The sequence below is a fragment of the Drosophila subpulchrella genome, chromosome 3R (assembly GCF_014743375.2).
Source record: "Drosophila subpulchrella strain 33 F10 #4 breed RU33 chromosome 3R, RU_Dsub_v1.1 Primary Assembly, whole genome shotgun sequence".
Lineage (NCBI taxonomy): Eukaryota > Metazoa > Arthropoda > Insecta > Diptera > Drosophilidae > Drosophila > Drosophila subpulchrella.
In genome coordinates this window covers 10,346,013-10,365,304 of record NC_050609.1, presented here as the reverse complement: position 1 = coordinate 10,365,304, position 19,292 = coordinate 10,346,013, and the positions used below count along the sequence as shown (strand labels likewise).

The window sequence follows — 19,292 nt, the reverse complement described above, 5'->3', positions numbered from 1 at the left end:
CAAAGCGACGAGGTCTGTGTGTGCGAGTGTATCCGTGAGAGGGCACCTCCCAGAGTATCTTCGGGGTGTATCCGAGTGAAAAGAATGAAAAGCGACCGAAAACGCACGAAGTAGCGCACGGAACATTATACAATGTGCATCGCAGAGTTAACCCCAAAAAGAAAGGAAAAGAACTGAAGGGGCTCGAGCGAAAAGTGAAATCGAGAGCGACAAACTTCATGGATACGGGTAATATCACCATCTGTGACGCAGCAAGTGCAACCCCTTGGATACCATGGGATTCGATCCGAAAGACACATTATAGGAATCTTTTTCCAAATATATAAAGAGCAGAAATTGAACTATTGGAAAGTAATTCTATTTAAACAAATACTAATCACTAAACCAAAAATCGGAATAGATAAAAAGGTTATAATAAAAACAGAATGTAAAATCACTTGTTAAAGAGCTGATTGCAATTTCTCATTAGAGAACTGTATACAATACCCGACATTAAACTGTTTTTCCAATCTAAAATGCCATGTTATAAATAATGTTAATCCACAATCTATCAGTACTAACAAGTCATCGTAATTGATGAATGTATGCATGTACTTTTAATGTATTTTAAAGCTGAAAATATATTTAAGTAAATAATAAAGGTATTCCGACTTTTTTCGGTTTTACCTAACTTGGGATCCATCCATCATATTGCCTTGTCATAGATAAGATCCCGTTTGATATGAAACAATTTCTAAATCTGAGAAAACTATTTGTAATATTTTCTCTTTACCCGAATAAATCATAGAGATAAGCACCGACCATCTGGGAAGTAAATCAACTGCAGATTTTGATTTATCTCTGCGACTAATGAAGCTGTTCAAGTGGAAAACCAAGTGCCTACTTTGTCCGGCCAAATAAACATCCCTCCCTCTCTTCGAGGGTGGTAAATAGGCCCCGAAGAGCCCGAAGACGAGGCTTCCGGCAGGATGAAGATCGAGTTCCCCGATAGAAGGCATGTGCACGTGCTGCAACCAAAGCAAACATATGCCCCCTCTTGAAACTCAACACCGAACATAAAACTATATCACAGAATCGGAGTTCGAGGGGGGTTAAAGGACGGGGGCGCGCACAAGTGCTCATTAACAATTACAAACAGACGATCAGTCAGTCGAGCGTACTACATTTTCCAATAAAACTATTATAAATGCGCATAAATTTCCCCCATGAATTTCGAATTGGAGACAAGAGCAAGGCATGAATGGGTTGAATACATTAAGTAATCATCGGCATTCCCAGCACAAACACCCTGTAAATAAATATGTATACCCTCTATATATTATCAGCTGTTTTGGAAAGCCAACCCAAATGGGTATTAGTGTGCGCTGATTAAATTAACCTCAAACAGACGGCGAATGTTATAAAAGATATACACAAATATCGCTTTAAATGAACAACAATTGGCTTGTTTACATGTGGATACGAAAAAGTGTATATATATTATATAAAACAAAAGCAAAACTTGTAGCTTTGTATTTTCCGCTACTTTTATTCGTCAATTAATTATTGTCGGCTTCAAAAGCCCAGCGGATGCCAAAGTTCTGGGTGTTGAAAGGGGGCAAAGTGGAGATCATAATCCATAAATTAAAATACCAGACACAGCAGCCCCACGATCGCAATGACAGAGAATTATAATGGAAATTCAGCTGTCGGGGGAAACAGACAAGCCACATTCCATGGCATACTTTTAGGTGGATTCCAGAATTTCCCTTCCTTATTGATGGGCTCTGCTTTAGTTCTAATTGAATTTACTTGGTTTTCCCCAACTGCAGCCGCTGACTCATCCGCTGACTTCCAAAGTCAAGTATGACAAATCCATTTGCCCCCCACTGCTGATCCAATTGTGGCCCTCGCCAAATTAGCATGAAATAATCCACCCTCGGATATATAAAAGTAGTATAGATATACATATATCTTTTGTGCATGGCTTCACCTCCCGCATGAGCGTGTTTTAATGGTCTCGCACAGAAATAAGTTGCCAAAGTAAACAAAGTTGCAGCTCCGCTTTCCTTGCGGTGGGTCCATCACCACGAAGACTGGATGAGATGATGTGGCTGTCGCTCCCCAACACGGGGCTGCACTTTGCTCCCGGCTAAGGGTCATCATCATCCCATCCCATGCTGCGCGAAAATTCTGCGCACAACCTGAGACGCAAAAAAGAGAAATTCACACGACCAGGATGAGGAAGCCATAAAATTTAAATGCCATGCATAAAATATGATAATAATGGCCATTTTCTGGTGCCTAAATACTTTGTAGTCTAAAGGTTTAATTATTCAAAATTGTTTACATTATAGTGTCAGTTTGAATTTATAACCAAAATAATGGGTACTAAATAACAATAGTTCCATTGTATTTTTAGCACATAGTGACCGGTTCGTTTAACAATTCAAGTAAGCCCTACTAAATACCAATAACACTAGCAAGTATGGGTTTGTTTATAACAAAAATGCAGTGCGTCACACTTGATTATAGAATATATCTCAAGTGTATGTCTCGGAAGTTTGAGGAAGAGTAATAATCAGTTTAGTGTCAAGATTTGTTAAGCATTTCATCATTGTTATATCAGCAAGCTAACGGAATCCGATTAATTCAATTGAGGTTACAGCAAAAGTGTTAAAGTTGATATGTGATCATCGGTTCAAGACACTAAGCTGGGGATTTGAGTCAAGATTACTTTATGCATTTTGACTTAAAGATGATAAATGCAATGATAAAATATACAGTTTTAAAAAATATGAGCATAGGTTTAAAGCTCCACCAACTTCTGCGCAAGTTCAAAATTAATTTTTTTTCGGTAGACATACAGTCTCTAAAGTTTCAAATTACTGATTGCTTTCACTGATAGATGACCCTTATGCCAGTGGCCATTTATCATTCTGCCAACAGCAAAGGCAAATATTATAGAAGCGTGTTTAATGACATATTTAATTTCCTAACAGGCCGTAATTATGTCAGTCCCGCGATGACAAATCTCGAAAGATCGCTGCGAAAAGGGTGCCGCTGCAGAGCGTCACATGTGGCCAACGAGCTAATTAAAGACTGGCGTCGAAAATGGAGGACTCTTTGTTTACTCATCCCCGAAGAACAGACTCGAAGAAAGAGGCTTAGTTTTCAGGGCAAAAACCATCGAGGAGGAACCGACACAAAATCGAGATTTACATGCGTTTCGCTAGAAAGCTGGTTCGATTACACAAACCAGCAGGCGAATCGCTTCCTAGTTTGACAACAAACCAGCGGGAACAATACAACAAAAAAAAAAACATATTGACAGTTTCACAATCGGCCCAAAATGAAAATGAAACAGATGGGCGGAGACCGGAGAAATGTTGCAACATGGCTCGACAACCACATGGATGTGTTCCTGTTGGTGTTTTTGATACTGCTTGCGGCGCAGACCTTGACAACAGCAATATGTCAAATGTCAATTTAGCTCAGATGTGACCAGAAAATAACAAAACCAAAAGCATACCAGACATATTTCACATGCTGAAAGAAATTGCGTCAAGTGAGGTTTTTCTTGTCATAAAGTGAAAGTCGAAATCATGCGTAATTACCGCTCCATAAAATGCGGAATAGTCTACTCGCGCCATAAGATAAAACCGATCGATCAAGTGCGCCGCCACGAGCCGGAGTTTTAAAGACAGGCGACAAAAAACCAAGACCTACGCAGCCACTTGGTGCGTGCAACTATCTATCCATGCCATCCACACTATACCAAGTACCATACCATCTCTCCTCACTTGTCAATGGCGTTTAACGCTTGTCTCTGTACAAATTGGTAAGTCTTTCCAATGACAAGATTTACAAAACAAAAAAAAAATGAGCCATATAAAGATATAATCGAACTTCAAATGCTCTTGCTAAAATATAGTTCATTGGGTATTTTTAATAAAGCCCAACATATATTTTTTTTGAGCCCAATACCAAGACCTTTTTATTTAGTAATTAAATTTTAGTTTAATAAAAATAAAACCTATTAAAATAAGAAAAACCATAACTTTAGTAATTTTGTTATTACCAATATAGACGCTTATTGCATGGTCAGTGTTTGTTTTATTTAACTAATATTTAATTTATCGATGGTCACAAGGTCGGATCAATAAGCGGTAATATAATATAATTATTTGATCACAGTTGGAGTTAAAAATAAAGCAATAATACCATTTATAATTATAAATTGCTTTATGGCTACGAAAGTGAATGAAAGGTTGTGGGTTAATCAATTCGGATGTTGGTTGCAAACCACATCCCATCAATTAAAGCCAAGTTAGATACACTTTATTCCACGCTTAACACACGTCATTAAGAAAACCCATAAATATGCCCCGAGGCTCACTTTCCGTTGAACCTGTTTAACTTGCCCACCATCTTTCCGTGGGTTTGGCGTTGCTTAACGATGTCATTTGCCAATGCATAGATAACTGGCCAAGACAGCACCACCACGAATTGCATGTGAAGAGCCTTGAAATTTACAATAATAAATAACAAAAAAAAAACACACAAATTGAATCTCTGTTGCATCGCCGAGTGGCCAAGTTGTTCACTTGCGTAACCAACGAAACTGTCAATGTCAGTTTTCTCCCTGGCAAAAGGAAATATGTTTATGTGAAAGCTTTTTCCATTATCTATGGATGAATAGATTTGTTATGCAGATACACGTTTAAAGACACTGAAAATTCAATCAGAAATAAGATAACAACCAATGACATTTATGGGCAAATGAAAATAGTCGAATTTAGTAACCAACTCCTCTTAGGAAATTATAAACATTATAATTTTTCTAAAAATCTTAAAACATAATTTATAAACTAAAACAATCTATTATTTGACTAAAAACGAAATTTCTTATTTACTGGGCTATCACAGTGAACTTCTGGAATAGTTAAACATTTCGTAACATTACAACCACAATACCCATTTCGTACTAACAATATTTACTCATTGCTCTAACCGGATTCCAATGCCTCCGACGTGTCACTTAAGATGTAATCGGTTAAGTAACTCTTCTCAAAACTCCAGACAATTGTAGAGCTTGATTTATGTTTCGGATCGGGGGGAATTAGCATATTCCCACACCATTAAGCAATATTGCATTTGGCTCACGTGCTTGTGACGACGTGACTAAGTGTGCGACGATGCTGATCAGCCGGATCACCACCCCACCTCCGAACATCCCAGTCAATTATTGGCGGCAATCCACCTGTGTGACCGGTGGTGAGTTCCCTTACCGGCTGGCGACCCATCGGCAATTTGGCGGGGGGATTTCTGATGAAATTCAACGATCGCCGGTTACCTAAGCGCGTTGGCCAGCGTCTCGTAAACTACCAGCTTGGCCCACAATAAATCCGCTTTGGCACGGGAAATCGCCCATTTGTTTACGTGCGCACCGGCTCGCGATTGGCAAGCCCCCAGGTGATCGAGGTGGGTTGACTGAACCGCCGCAGAGATTCTGGCCCTGACAGAGCCACCAAGGCTCCCTGACCTAGAGCAATCCACTATCGCGTTTCTTTATTGATCATCTTTATTAATTTGATTGTGTAGTATGTATGCGTAGATAAGATAGTAAACGACATAAAATTTTGGGCTTAGCTTTAGCATTCCTTCACAGGAGATTGGAAACTTTCAACTTAACTGCTATTAGAAAATAACATAAAAGTATTAGGCGCAGTCCCGTGACTGATAGAAAAGTATGTAGCCCGTCTCTGAGGACTTGTGTATGTCAGAGGTCAGACCGTAGAAATCCTCGATGGTGGAGGCCTCTATTTTGTCCACCATATCGTCGTCGAATAGAAGCCACAGTCCATGGCTCTTCACAATGGATATATAATGGCCACGATTAGGTCCGGAACCGCAATGGATGACCACAGCGGTCAGATCGTAGAGTCTATCCGGATTCACTGCATCATCCGAGGTGTTGAAAAGCCGCAGTTCCAACGGAAAGACGACCCTATGAGAGACCTTGATGTGCCTATTGAACTGCTCCATGTACTTGAAGCGCTTGAGGTGCAGAGCCAGGATCATGGGCAGCTTCTTCACCCGCATACGCTTCTGGGCCTCTTGGTAACTGCAGCAGTTGTCGCACTTGAACTTGTTGTCCGAGCAAAGGGTCTCCGTGTTGCTAAAGCACCGCAGACAGTGCGTAATCGAGGTGTTCTGGTCCACGTCCACCTGGAGGTCAAAAAAATTCTCATCCTTACTGCTCACCGTCTCGCAGTTAAGGCACCTGGTCTCCGAGGTAAGGATTCCCTGGAAGATCTCGTGCACCCAGGTGGGCTCCGAATTGGCCCCATTGGTCCCTGTTCCATTTCCCGGTATAATGGGTGTTGTGGTGGCCGTCAAACTGCCACTGGCATCTAGGACACTTGTGGTGGCGTTTAGAGAACCCGTGGAGTTGCTGCTGTTTCCATTTGAGTTCGTTGTCGAATTGGAATTGGAGTTTGACGTTGAGCTGGACTTGCTAGCTATGCTGCTCGCCATGGCACTTGTGGCTCCGCCTGTATTGGATTTAGGATTTCCATTGGTGGGTCCTGCATTCCGCTCGGCCAGAATGATTTCGTTGATGTGGTTGATCAGGAAATTGAGGAACTCGTGGGCATCCTGCTGCATATAGTTGTCGAACTCCTCCTTCTCCTTGCGCAGCCGCGTGATGAACTTCTTGGGCGCAATGGAGCCCACCTTCTTCTTTTGCGTGGCAATGCTGTAGAAGAGGTCCGCCAGGCAGGAGAGCAGCGTCTCCTTGGGCCTCTTGTTCTTGGCCTTGTACTCCAGGACCTTCTCGCGGAACGGCTTGCAGAAGTAGAGAGCCTGCAGCACCGAGTTGCTGTAGCAGGTGTTCCCAAAGTTCACCAGCCCGAAGTAGTGCTCGTTGGGCGGGAACAGGTCGGAGCCAATCTCCCGCTCCAGCTGCGATACGTTGGCGCCCATGCCGGCACCAGGAGCTGCAGCGGCACACCGATATAGAAATGACCACACCGTGGTTGCTTTGATTCAATCGTCCTAGTCCTCGTCGTGGGTTTGTTCTATTCGTTCGTCAGGATCGCGCGGTCTTTTGGTTAGAGCATTTAAGATCTGGCCTACAGAGTTTGCTTTCAATATTAATTTGAAGGGGAGGAGGCGCAAAACACTTTTATACTGTCTGAAAATAAATAATTTTGAAGAGGGGATACACGTGAGTTTGCTTCGCATAACACAAACAAGAGAAATTAAAAATATCTTTAATATTTACTTTGCTTTCATCTTTAGTGTTCTTATCTTTTCGATTAGTGTTACTTTATCGCTTTTTGAATTTCGATTTGGCGACACTAAAAACTAAGCAAATAATTGTAAAACTAAAATGCGTAAGGAAAAGCAAATGAAGATCTTCAAAGATTCAACTCTCATATCCCCTCTCGAAAATTATTTTTAATCTTGGGTGTTTTGCATTTGAAATTTATCTTTGTTTTTTTGTAATTTATTTTGGGAGTTCACTGAGGAAAAAATCATTTTTTAAATCAAGACTTAAAAGTTTCACAAATTTGATGTACCGTACCATCTTATTTCAGAATATCATCCACAACTCTTAAATATTGGTTTCATCACGAATATTTCATAATATATAAATGGTATTTGTGTAAGACGTAAAAGTGGTGTTAAATTTTGTACAAATATCTTAATTTTAAAACACACAACAAATAATTAACATTTGGATATTATTCGACCTTTTTTCCTCAGTGCTTAGAATTTAAACAGACAGAATATATTGAAAGAGGTTTCAAAGATGGCCATGACATTTACTGGAGAACAAAACTTTTATGTTCAATTTTATTGACTTTTCTTTATTAGCTTTCATGGTCGACTTTGAAATTTCGAGCAATATTTACGTGCCTGCATGCAGATAAACTCACGATGATCGAGCACAATTTATCGGTAAATTCATAATCATCAAAGTATTTTTTGTGTGGTGTTCAAAGTCCAAGTGTGAATCAAATTTAAATATGCTGATAATTCTCATGTAATTCGAAGCTAAACATATGCAAACATTTGAGTGAATCAGCAGCACGACAAGCTGGTTTTCATTTCATATCAGCAAAGTCGGCTTACTGGGTGAATTGTGGATCGGACGCCGATGTCTAGACACCAAGATGACGGTTACTGCTAAATATAGTGTCAATTTTATAGACCGTAATTGGAGAGTTCGGTGATTTTTCTGTGAACCGATAGATGGCAGTTGAATGGGAAAATTCCGCATGCCACGCAACGGCCGGAGCGGCGAGTGCCGGTCGTGTGCCATGGGCGATGCACACCGCCCCACGATCGCCGAGAATCGTATAAAAGCCAAAGCGCTCGGTGCTGCAAACTTACAGTTACGATTACCAGACAGCCGAAGAAACATCAACTAACCAGTCAGAACGAGAGCCGAGCCATCCAGCCCAGCCCCCTAAACTTTGGATAAGCAAATCCCTCACAGCTTATAAAGCACTTATTCGAGGAGCACCTACGACTACAGTTACCGGCGCCCTTGAAACGGAATCTTCTACAACGCTCATAGGATCAGCCGCGTTGGAGCATCTTTATTCATTCCAGTCTAGCAACATCAATGCCGGCAAAGGAATTAAAACGGAACCAGTAAATAATCTATCAGCCAAACTGCTGAAGATTTTAGCTTAAGTGTCCTTTTAAGCAAAGTAAACTAACTTAGTTTCTCGTCTGACTATCCTTAAGTGATTACGATTTAAAATGTATTGTTATACCTGTTCCAACTACCAATAGCTAAATGGGTTTGTTCCTACACACTTACGATTATTAAAAACTGTTATATAAATTTAAAATACATTACTGTACTTGTGATAATAAAAATTTCAAGCTAAAATTATTGTATGGTTTTAATTGGATGTTATTGTTATTGATGTTGTTGATGTTATTGATGTTACCCCAGTTTTAGGGGGAATTTTTCTATCCACTTTTAATAATACTATCTTCGGATAACTACCAATGTGGATCACACCTAGTTTTGTAACAGAGTCTATGACATAGTGCCACTAGCTATGGTAATCGATCGAGGTCAAGTTTGAGTTCCTTAGAATTGCCTGATTGTATCAATTATACAAATTGATTTGCTTTTTGCGACTTATTTTTTTGTATAAAACATATAGATTATTTATAGAATACAGGAGAATTGAAAGGAGTTCCTGGTAAAATTATTGATTGAATTTGGTTACATAACGTTAGAACGCAGTTCGAGAAAGACCCACGCGCGTTTACGAAATTTCCCGTCAATTAATTTTAGATTCTATAATATAATAGTTATATATTGTCAATGAATACTGGAATATAGTTTAACTGAGAAATTATCTAACTGGATGGCTGCGTGTTAAAGCACTATGATATGAAAATCCTTAAATGGTGTAATAAGTAATAAAATAGGTTTTTATTTTTGGTGTAAATTTTACACTTTAGATTCTATAATATAATAGTTATATATTGTCAATGAATACTGGAATATAGTTTAACTGAGAAATTATCTAACTGGATGGCTGCGTGTTAAAGCACTATGATATGAAAATCCTTAAATGGTGTAATAAGTAATAAAATAGGTTTTTATTTTTGGTGTAAATTTTACACTGTAAAACAATAGAATGTAAACATGTTTGGGTCTTTAATTAATTTTTTTTACTATGGGACTGGATTGCAGTAACCTACAATATATTGAAATTACCCATAACTTCTGTATTATTGATTTTCTAACCCAAACTGGAAATATCTCATTCTATGAGAGTATAAATCAGGTTTCTTACATAAGAAATATGTTCAAAGAAGGCTGCAATTATAAAGTGTTGCTGAAATAATCAAGCTCCTTCATTATTTGCTAATCTAGAGTTTATGTCACTAATTGATAAAATTTGCATATTGTTATTATTAAATACTCACACACTTTATTATTAAGAAAGATCGAACTTGACTCTTCAAAAAATAAACAAATCGATATTTAATTATACGTTTCAATAACAATAGAAAAAAATGAAAAGAATTACAAAATTGGAATAGAAAATGTAGTAATATCAGATGACTTACGAATTAGGCAATTGCAATAAAAATAAAAACTGAGTTAATAATAAAAATTATTAAATTTTGTAAATATAAAATTAATGTCCACATAGTGTAAAGGCAAAAATAGTCTTAAAGATTTATTTGTATCCCAAACTAATAGTCTACATCAAGCTACCCTTTTCAAGAGTATAAAAAACGTGCTTCGTTTGTTTACCTTTAGAACAGGCTTTAACACCTTAGTCAGGTTGACTAGTCACAGTCAAACTCGTGAGTCATGACGCGTGCCATCCGAGGGTTGCATTATTACCAAGAAGTAGGGTTGGCCGCACTTATCATTTTAATCTTTAATATGATACATCAACGTATTCAAATATATTCATAATTCTTATTCAATGAATCAGCTTTTAATACTAGACAAATATGGGTTAAAATTCTAAGCCCATGTGAGAAAATCTCATTCACAGGTATAAACATAGAACAGATCAATGATGCTCAAACTCAAGCCCCTAGTAATAATCTAAAAAAGAATTTCCCAATTCAAACAACGCCCATACAATAGTACTAGATGGTAGCCCCACTATAAAAGCTATAAGCTGTGCGAACGATCTGTCTACCTGGGTAATTTTATGCATTGCTAACTAGCAGCGCCACGTCGATATAAAACTCACTACCAAGTGGAATTTCATAACAGAACAGAACTGAACATGCAAGCAATTGTAAGTACCGATGACGATCATCTTGGGACCTCTGAGGATAATAATAAATATTTTTTCATTACAGTTCCTATTTTGCACACTCCTTGCATGCATTATCGTCTTGTTGAAGTTAAGTTGGGGTGGTGGAAGTTTGGATACCCAGGACTCAACCACTGCAAATCCCGAGATCGTATTTCACAAGGACCCGTACTCATCAACTGATTGGTTTAAAGACTCAATAAAGCATAGAGCGAAGGATAACGATTTGAATTCCATCAGTGAACAAGAGCTTGTTAAGTCGAAAGCAAGAATCCAAAAACTTCTATCTATTCTAAGAACACAACCAGCAAAGGATATACCAGATAATGTTGGAACCACCAATGAGCCAACTAATGTCGAATTTACAACCCTCAATTGTAATCCAGTTGTTGAGGAGAACTGCAATCCAGAATCTATAGGAACAAGACTAAGTGCGACTTTACTTAAAATTCTCGCATAAGTTATTCATTTATATTTTCTATCGGAACCCACTCAGAAAGAAATCAAATTAATCATAGGCTAATAATTTATTAAAAGCATAACAGTACTGAACATTATTTCGACGTGACTCGGTTTGTTTTAATTTTATTTACTAGTGATTGGTAGGCATAAAAACGATAAAAACGAGGTGTTCAAACGCCATAGGGAGTTCAATCACGAACATCATTAGAGCATTTTAGCGAGTTTAAGCAACAGTATCAAAGTAAAAATGCGATTAATAGTGAGTGATTATATAGTTGAAAATAAAAATTCAAAATATTATGGACATTTTCTATTCCATTTAGAATTGTACCCTGATTCTTGTGCTGGCCATACTTTGCAAGTCACATGGCCTTTAAAACGACCCAGACTTGGAAAAAGTCCATCCGTATGAAGAAGCGTCTAAGCTTTTAATTCATTTGAGAGATTTTCATTCAAAGGATTCGTCAACTAGTTCAAGAACTAATAATAAGAGCCCGTTGGACCCTTTTCATATAATGCTTAGTGCAGCTGCATTAAAAATTCTCGTTCAAAAGAACTCCTAAGTTAAAGAAACACTTGAGAGGTTAAAACTAAGAACGCTGTAGAATATTTTCGTTGATTTTTGAAAATGCCTTAAAGTACGCCTCAAATTGATCTATATGTCTGAGCAAGTTTTTTATTGGTCAATCTAAATGGAAAACTTTTTGAATACTAACTACCACGATGAGCAATATAAAATCAATTGCTTTAAAGCGTTTGTCTTTTAGTGACAGCGTAAAAATTAAATAGACTGTAAGGTTTACTTGGATCTGAAAAAATAAAATAAAAAATGATTAATTCTTAACGCCAAGAAGTATGTTTCGAATTCCATCTAACTATCTAAACCCGATCGTATATATAAGTTGTATATAACGCGTATGTATCAATAAGTAGACTTGAACTAAGAGCGAGGTCAGTATAAAAGCATCTACCAGAGAATTCTTAGTTTAGTAGCAAATCAGACATGAAACTAGTTGTAAGTATTCAGTAAACCTGCAGTTCAGTTTGTGAAATAGTGCTAAGAATGTATCTTATATAGATCGTACTTGTGCTCCTCGGCTGGATCGCCGTTGTACACTCTGTTGGCCTTAACCAGGTGTTATCGAGAAAACCCTCATCTAATGAGCCAAATAATCAACCGTTGTCTGAGGAGGTGAAACCGAGCCTTAAGCAATGCAAACCCGTCGAGACTTCGAGTTCAAAGCCAAATGATCTGACCAATGGTACAATTCCTCCTAAAGACGCCAGCACCGAAAGACCAAGTTCTACCGAAACTAATATACCTTTTAAAGGCACTTCCACCCTTAGCCCTATCTTAAAAAAACTTGTACCCTTACCTACTCATGAACCAAAAGTAACCCCAAGCACGACCAAAGTCAACTTGAAAAACGAAGATACAAATTTAGATGATTGCCAACCTATTCCCGAGGGTGTGGGATCACGATTGGATGCCCAAACTTTAAGAACCCTCGTTACTAAGCACTTACCCCAAAGGATATAGCTATGTGAACCATGAATACAACGCTTACAATATAAAATCAATTTTCTTTATTTTAATAAAATGCATCTGTATAAAAACAAAGAAAATTATATCTTGACCTTAATTGATTCCTAGAACGTCATGCTGTTTTCATCATAATATACCTAACATTGTAAACCCGTTTTCATATAGATGGGGAAACTATTAAGAGCGAGTTCAGTATAAAACCCACAGCCAGAGAGTTTAAGCTTTAGTATAGAATCAAATATGCAACTGAGTGTAAGTACCCAATTAAACGGGATTGCATTGTGAAATAGTGTTAACAAAATTATCTCATATAGATTATACGAGTATTTGTGCTTCTTGGCTTCGCCGCCGTTGTAAATTCATATGGCACAAGTCAACCGATTTGGATGTCATCAAAAAATCCAGAATCTGATGATAACTTTGTTCAGTCTTCGTCCAAGGAGGTAACACGGAATTTTAAGCAATGCAAACCCATTGAGACTACGAGTTCGGAGCCAAGTGAACAGTCCACCAGTACAAATACACCCGGAGACGCCACCTCAAGAAGAATTGTACCCTTACCTACTCTATCCCCCAAACCCGTTGAGACTACAAGTTCGAAGCCAAGTATACTGCCCAGTAGTGCAACTAGTCTTGAGGACGCCATTTTAAGAAAGCTTGTTCCTCTGCCAACTCTAGCTCCCAGTTCCACTACAAGTACAACGGAGCTTAATAGTGGAGTATTAAACGAACGGAGGATTGTACCCCTACCTACTCTTGAACAAACTTCCACAGCAAGCCCTTTGGAAATCGATAGTGGAGAAGATAAAAATGGCCTAAGACGCTTAATACCTTTGTCGACAAGATTATTGTTAGTCTTCAGGGATAAAGTTGAAAATGTACCCAGCACCATCGCAAGAAAACTTGTACCTTTACCTACTCCTAAACCAACTTCCACCACAAGCACAACCGATGTCAGCTTGGAAAACAGTGACCAAATTCCGGATGATTGCGAACCCCTTCCGGAAGGTTTGGGATCACGATTGAATGGTCAAACTCTAAAAACACTTGTTAAAACTCAATTGGGCTAGATAAGTTTATTATATAAAAAACCTTTGATAAAAATGAAATAAATAAAATACCATCTGTATATCTGTACCTTCAAAGAATAATTATATATTGTCCTTAATGAGTTTTCAAACGTCACACAATATGTGTCATAATATTTCTAACAATCTAAACTCGTTTTTATTTACTATATATCTGAGTAAGTAATTTTATGCAATTCTAATTAACAGCGGGCTCTATATAAAACAGACTGACAGGGAGTTATGGGTTCAGTATCAGATTAAAAATGCAACCGAGTGTAAGTATCCAAGGAATTTCTTTGCCCTTTAATAATTACCAATTCGTTTCATATATAGATTATTTTTCTCCTTGGCTGTTTTGCCTTCGCTAATTCTTTTAGCATCGACCTGGGATTTTTAAACCCTTTGCGGATACCTGGAGAATCTGCAGTGGATGCTAGCTTATGTAAACCTATAGTGAGAATAAATACGGAAAGGGATTCCTTTCAACCTAATAGTATGACTAACAATCCAGGAGACGTCACTACGAGAAGGTTTTTGGTACCCTTACCGACTCTTGCACCATCTTCCACCTCAACCACAACTCGAATATACGATAAAAATTTTCCAAACCCAATGGTTGATTGTGACCCCGTTCCCATAAGTGTTGGACGACAGTTGGGTACGAACCTTTTAGGAATATTCCAAACCTTAGGCTAGCAGATTCTACTAACCAGTTTTAAAGGATACACAAATAAAGCTTATAGATGGTTTATAATTCTTGTTTGATTAGCTTTCCCCAAGTGTAATGAATCGGGCAATCTGAACGCGATTTTACTATAAACTATTAAAGTTAAACTCAGGATTGCTAAATATCTTAATACATTTTATCTATAGATTCTACATTTTGTCTTGGGCTGTATTGCCTTGGCAAATTGTTTGGCTATAGCTGGGACTTCTGAGGGAAACAATGAGAAATAGATATCTATGAATTCCAATGGAAAATTTCCTCTTATTTATCAACACCTAAAGACGTCAGCAAAAATCGTAGAAAACTGTTGAGTGCGCAACTTTTGAAAATAATAACAATATAACTATTAAAATGTGCTAGTCCTTGAAAAAAAACATTAAAAAACTCCCATTTACATATAATTGTGATTATGAATGTTTTAAGATTAGGAAACAACCCCGAAACAAAAAGATTTCCATTATTTTCCGGAGATTTTCCCGAAGCTTTGATGACACAGAAACCCCCAAAGACCAGACGCCCCAATAGAGGCAGTAATTGCCTGTCAATCGGCATTGCTGGGCGCAATTATTAAATCCAGTCAATAATCGCAAGTCCCAATACTGATGGAAATAGTCACAACACGATCGGAGGAAACTCGTTTGGGGCGATTGCTGACAGCACATCAGAAAAGTCAGAAATATCATAAATATCTCTCTCTATATCTGTCCGAAGAATAAGTGGTGCGGAATCGCCAGATCAAAAACTCTCAGTTGCAATGTTAGCGACCGGTCTAACTAGTTCCGTAGTATAGACTGCAACTACTGCAAGAACACAAAACAAATAAATATCGTAATCGCATCAGGGATTTCATTCATTCAGTGAATCTCAGCAAGTTGAATTAGAATGATCAGAGTCAATACGGCAAGTAAAAGATCTAAAAAAAAAACAACCTGGAGTAAACAAACTAATATCCAACAAATTTTCCAGTTCCTAGTGGTGTTTATATTGTTTGTTCTGTATATCGATCGAAATCATGGGTCCACCACAGTGCTCTACGAATTCCAGTGAGTGTTTGATTCACTTGATTGATCACTTTGCAAATATAAAAGTTCTTGTCATTCCTATATGTAGCATTAAGGAGGTGTACGGAACACGAGATGAAAAGGGAGAGCTCATGGATAACTCCGAGGAATCTGGCAAGGAACCCGAACTGATCATCACAGGCAAACGCACATCCTCAACCCTTTTCAAGGGCATTGAAAAGAACTATGCCTATGTGGAAACGGCCATCTATAAGGCCGACGACAATGGCTACCACGTGAAGTACAACTATTCCTTAAGTCCCGTGGAGTTGGACCCACGCCTCAACGGACAAACACTTAAAAGCACCGTTGGTTAAGCGGCCCATCAAGTATTAACTTAGTGACTAAGAAGTAGATGTAGCAATACCACATTATTTATTCCAACTCAATGCAGACGGAAAGTGAAAAGTTCTCGTAGCGCAATTGCAAATAATAAACGGAACTTTGAAAGCAAGTTTGTGGCAAATACTTAATGGATTCCAAGCGGATGACAGTGCAGTAAGTTATGGCTTTGGGTCTTGGCTTTGTCCCAAAAGCCCTACTTAGCCAATATAATTTACGAGTGCAGAAAATATACGTACTTATGAAGGATTTACAGTTGCGGTCAATATAAAACTCAACGTATAACATTGCATACTTTCAGGCCGGATTTAAAGTGATATTAAACCACAAGATATTTTTTGGACCCACATATTATTTAGATTTTTATTAAATCTTCTTATATCTTAGATATTTATATTATTTACTATTATTTTGACCGCTACTGTATGTGATATATGTGCTAGGAAAGACAATCCCTTACCGTGTGTGAAGTTTCCTTGTTGGCTGTTGTCTGGTGATGATTGCTGGCTGGCAATTTCTAGTCAATTTCCGTGGTAAAAATGTTTTTAGAAATCTAGCTTGAGGAAAATTTCAATCTGCAATTAGAGGAAGAAGCAGGGGGAATCATTAGAATTACGGCACGAACCAACTAAGTGAGCACAAACAAATTTTAATTGTACACTACAACAACAGGATGATGATGAGTCTGCCCCAACCTTGGGCTCGGAAAAGTCATTAGCTCATTAACTATACGAGTACAGACATATATGTATAAGAGTCGGGGGCTCTGAGAGTAGCTACCTTGAGGGTCAAGTGCGAATACAGCCCACAAAACGCGATTACAAGATGCGGGAGAAAAAGAGAAATAGATGGAAATGAGCACTCAAATTAGAATTTTAGGTCAGTCGCGCAATTGAGAAGCTGAGCAAATTCACTGCATCGGTTAATGGAACTAATTAACCAATCAAGCGGTCGACGATAAGCCTCTGTTCAAGTCAAAAATCGACGCGTCTCTCGATTCCCGCTCAGTTTCGTTTCGGCAATCATTCGGATCACACGGGAAAAGTCGCTATAAAGCCGTAGATAATGGTCTATCAACCGTTCCGACTCCTGCTGGGAGTCATCCTGCTTTCCATATGTGTATGTGATGCCTCTCTGCCACATCCTTTGGCCGCAAATTATACCTACGACATCCTGCGACTGGCCAAAGCGGCTCACATTAAGGCTTACATGGGCGAGGATAAAGAGGACACTTGTTCCAACTTTTACAACTATGCCTGCGCCAATTGGCCACGTTTGCATCCGGCTCGTTTGTCCAGTCAACGGACCAATTACCTGGAGGAGCTGCAGGAACTGTACATCAGGAAAAGCGCTGAGATGCTCAAGAGTGCTACTAGAGGTGCTGAGAACAGTGCCGATCGGCAGTTGAAGAACTTTTATAACTCGTGCCGCCTTCAATCCAACGACACCCGATCCGCTTTGGCCACCCTGCAAAATGTGGCTGACTTCCGTGGTGGTTGGCCGGAGATTCGAGTTCCCTCCTGGTATCAGTACGAGTACGATTGGCTGCAGGTGGTGGCCAATCTGAAACGTTCCCTTGGCGTGGACATCTTCATAGGCTTAAATGTGATTCTCGACTATAAGGAGGAGAAAATGCATCGCTTGAAGATCGGCGCTCCCGAATTCCCCATGTCACGCCGCCACTATTTGAATGACCACTTTGAAGGCACTCGGGAGCTCTACGAACGTTCGATCGAGAAGAAGCTACATCTATATTTCCCGGAACAATCGGAACACTGGCTGCGGGAGGTGGCCACTCAGGTGGTCCAAATAGAGCAGCAGTTGGCCAAGGGATTGCCCCACAATGCGGCGCTCACCCTGGAGCAAACCACTCGCCAAAGGACCGCCGCCGAGATGAAGTCCGCCTATGGCAGTTTTGTGGATGTGACCCGCTATTTGCAGCTGATCTTCAACGACAACCTATACATGGATTTGTATGAGACACCCGAGGATTATCTCTCCAATTTGGTGGATGTAATAAGGGAAACGCCCAAACTGCAGCTGGCAAACTACACGATGTGGAAGGCTCTGGAGGCTTTGGATGCTGCTCGAGTGCCGCCATCCCAGCAACCGGATATTTGGTGTGTCCAACTGGCCCAACAATATTTCCCCCATCAGCTGGAGAGCCTGTTCCATCGCAACTACAATCACATGCAGATGATCAACGAGCTACAGTCGACATGGTCGGATATCAAACGAGTCTTTCGCGAGGATCTGCAGGCCTCGGAGCGTTTACTCTGGCTTACGTTGGAGACCAGGCAGAAGGCCATCACCAAGCTGGAGTCTTTGAAGTTGCAGTTCAGAACTCACGACGACAACAAGTTGATCCGCCAGATGCACGGCCTTAATCTGCACATGGAACGTTTTTACCCGAATTTGGTGGAGGTACTCAAGTGGAAGACACAACGCGGTTTGGCCAAATTGATGGAGGAACCGGTGGTCGAGGATGAAGTGTATAAGCTGCCGCACTACGAGATCCAGAAGAACCGCATTCAGGTGCCGATCACCTTCCTGCAGGCGAGGTTCTTCTGGGATCCCGCATATCCCAATGCCTTGAAGTACGCCACTTTGGGTGTGCTCCTCGCTCGACAAATGCTCCATGGATTCGATGGAGTGGGCAGGCGTTACGACTCTTATGGCTATCAAAACAACTGGTGGGACAACACCTCGGAAAGTTCGTATTCCCGACGCACTCAGTGCTTCCAGGAGCAGTATGCGATCTATGTGGAGTACAAGGGTAAGCCCGTGAACGATAAGGACCTGCTGCGCCGAATTGTGGCCGATAATGGGGCTTTGGATATCGCCTATCGCGCCTACCAACAATGGTTTAAGAATGCGGCCGAAACTCCGGTTATCTATCAGCGGGAACGACTTCCGCTACTCGATCACGACAACAATCAGCTTTTCTACCTGGGCTATGCGCAGCTGTACTGCACCGATTACCCGGAATCTCTGGAGCACTTCGATGAGCTTCCCGAGCAGCTGCGGGTCAACACGGCGCTATCCAACTCACAACCCTTCGCCAATGCCTACGGTTGCTCCAGGGACGATAAGCTGAACGCCCGCTTCAAGTGCACCCTCTACTGAGAGAACAATATTTGCCATCCATATTTAATAGATTTATACCACCAGACTACGAAATAAAAGCTTTGTTGCACTTTCCATACTTTTGTTTGAGTTTCTATCGGTAACTTGCTTCCCATATTACTATATCTATTCTTTAGTATCGAAAACTTTTAGATT

General features: G+C 39.7%; 7 protein-coding genes across 10 annotated transcripts in view; 5 read left to right on the top strand and 2 right to left on the bottom strand.

Moving 5' to 3' along the window:
* The window catches only part of LOC119545716 (serine-rich adhesin for platelets), a 29,127-nt gene extending 12,540 nt beyond the window's left edge, over window positions 1–16,587 (bottom strand). The window contains exon 1 of the mRNA XM_037851531.1: window positions 16,471–16,587. The gene's annotated coding sequence lies outside the window, so the exon portion shown is untranslated. The remainder of the gene's footprint in view (window positions 1–16,470) is intronic.
* On the top strand, window positions 51–11,359 carry LOC119545723. Of its 2 annotated transcripts, XM_037851538.1 has the most exons (3): window positions 81–228; window positions 10,533–10,784; window positions 10,849–11,359. In XM_037851538.1, the coding sequence occupies exons 2-3, from the start codon at window positions 10,773–10,775 to the stop codon at window positions 11,260–11,262; spliced, it is 426 nt and encodes a 141-aa protein (XP_037707466.1). In that variant the 5' UTR covers window positions 81–228; window positions 10,533–10,772; the 3' UTR covers window positions 11,263–11,359. The 2 variants fall into 2 exon arrangements, 1 of the variants encoding a protein (XP_037707466.1); XR_005219127.1 differs by lacking the exons at window positions 10,533–10,784; window positions 10,849–11,359 and adding an exon at window positions 788–2,432 and having other exon boundaries at window positions 51–228.
* LOC119545720 (ubiquitin carboxyl-terminal hydrolase 46) lies at window positions 5,584–16,588 on the bottom strand. 2 transcript variants are annotated; one of them, XM_037851535.1, is made up of 2 exons: window positions 16,471–16,588; window positions 5,584–7,177 (listed from the first exon to the last, which is right to left on the bottom strand). In XM_037851535.1, the coding sequence occupies exon 2, from the start codon at window positions 6,964–6,966 to the stop codon at window positions 5,701–5,703; it is 1,266 nt and encodes a 421-aa protein (XP_037707463.1). In that variant the 5' UTR covers window positions 6,967–7,177; window positions 16,471–16,588; the 3' UTR covers window positions 5,584–5,700. The 2 variants fall into 2 exon arrangements, with proteins under 2 accessions (XP_037707463.1, XP_037707464.1); XM_037851536.1 differs by lacking the exon at window positions 16,471–16,588 and adding an exon at window positions 7,268–7,290.
* On the top strand, window positions 12,194–13,961 carry LOC119545722 (protein let-653-like). The gene is made up of 3 exons (XM_037851537.1): window positions 12,194–12,279; window positions 12,343–13,062; window positions 13,125–13,961. Exons 2-3 carry the CDS (start codon window positions 13,051–13,053, stop codon window positions 13,878–13,880), a joined length of 768 nt encoding a protein of 255 aa, XP_037707465.1. The 5' UTR covers window positions 12,194–12,279; window positions 12,343–13,050; the 3' UTR covers window positions 13,881–13,961.
* Window positions 14,102–14,737, top strand: LOC119545724. Its single transcript, XM_037851539.1, has 2 exons — window positions 14,102–14,155; window positions 14,214–14,737. Exons 1-2 carry the CDS (start codon window positions 14,144–14,146, stop codon window positions 14,574–14,576), a joined length of 375 nt encoding a protein of 124 aa, XP_037707467.1. The 5' UTR covers window positions 14,102–14,143; the 3' UTR covers window positions 14,577–14,737.
* Window positions 15,364–16,122, top strand: LOC119545725. 2 transcript variants are annotated; one of them, XM_037851541.1, is made up of 3 exons: window positions 15,364–15,507; window positions 15,574–15,650; window positions 15,718–16,122. In XM_037851541.1, the coding sequence occupies exons 1-3, from the start codon at window positions 15,490–15,492 to the stop codon at window positions 15,983–15,985; spliced, it is 363 nt and encodes a 120-aa protein (XP_037707469.1). In that variant the 5' UTR covers window positions 15,364–15,489; the 3' UTR covers window positions 15,986–16,122. The 2 variants fall into 2 exon arrangements, with proteins under 2 accessions (XP_037707469.1, XP_037707470.1); XM_037851542.1 differs by having other exon boundaries at window positions 15,470–15,511.
* Window positions 16,589–17,006: 418 nt separating the features above from the next.
* Window positions 17,007–19,215, top strand: LOC119545719 (neprilysin-1). The gene has a single exon (XM_037851534.1). It carries the CDS (start codon window positions 17,076–17,078, stop codon window positions 19,134–19,136), a length of 2,061 nt encoding a protein of 686 aa, XP_037707462.1. The 5' UTR covers window positions 17,007–17,075; the 3' UTR covers window positions 19,137–19,215.
* The last annotated feature ends 77 nt before the right edge of the window (window positions 19,216–19,292 follow it).

Excerpts from the sequence above, each read along its gene's own strand:
- LOC119545725 (XM_037851541.1), top strand. Across the intron at positions 15,651-15,717 it reads ACAGTGCTCTACGAATTCCA|CATTAAGGAGGTGTACGGAA; the intron begins GTGAGTGTTTGA and ends TCCTATATGTAG.
- LOC119545720 (XM_037851535.1), bottom strand. The coding sequence starts at position 6,966 with ATGGGCGCCAACGTATCGCAGCTGGAGCGGGAGATTGGCTCCGACCTG.
- LOC119545719 (XM_037851534.1), top strand. The coding sequence starts at position 17,076 with ATGGTCTATCAACCGTTCCGACTCCTGCTGGGAGTCATCCTGCTTTCC.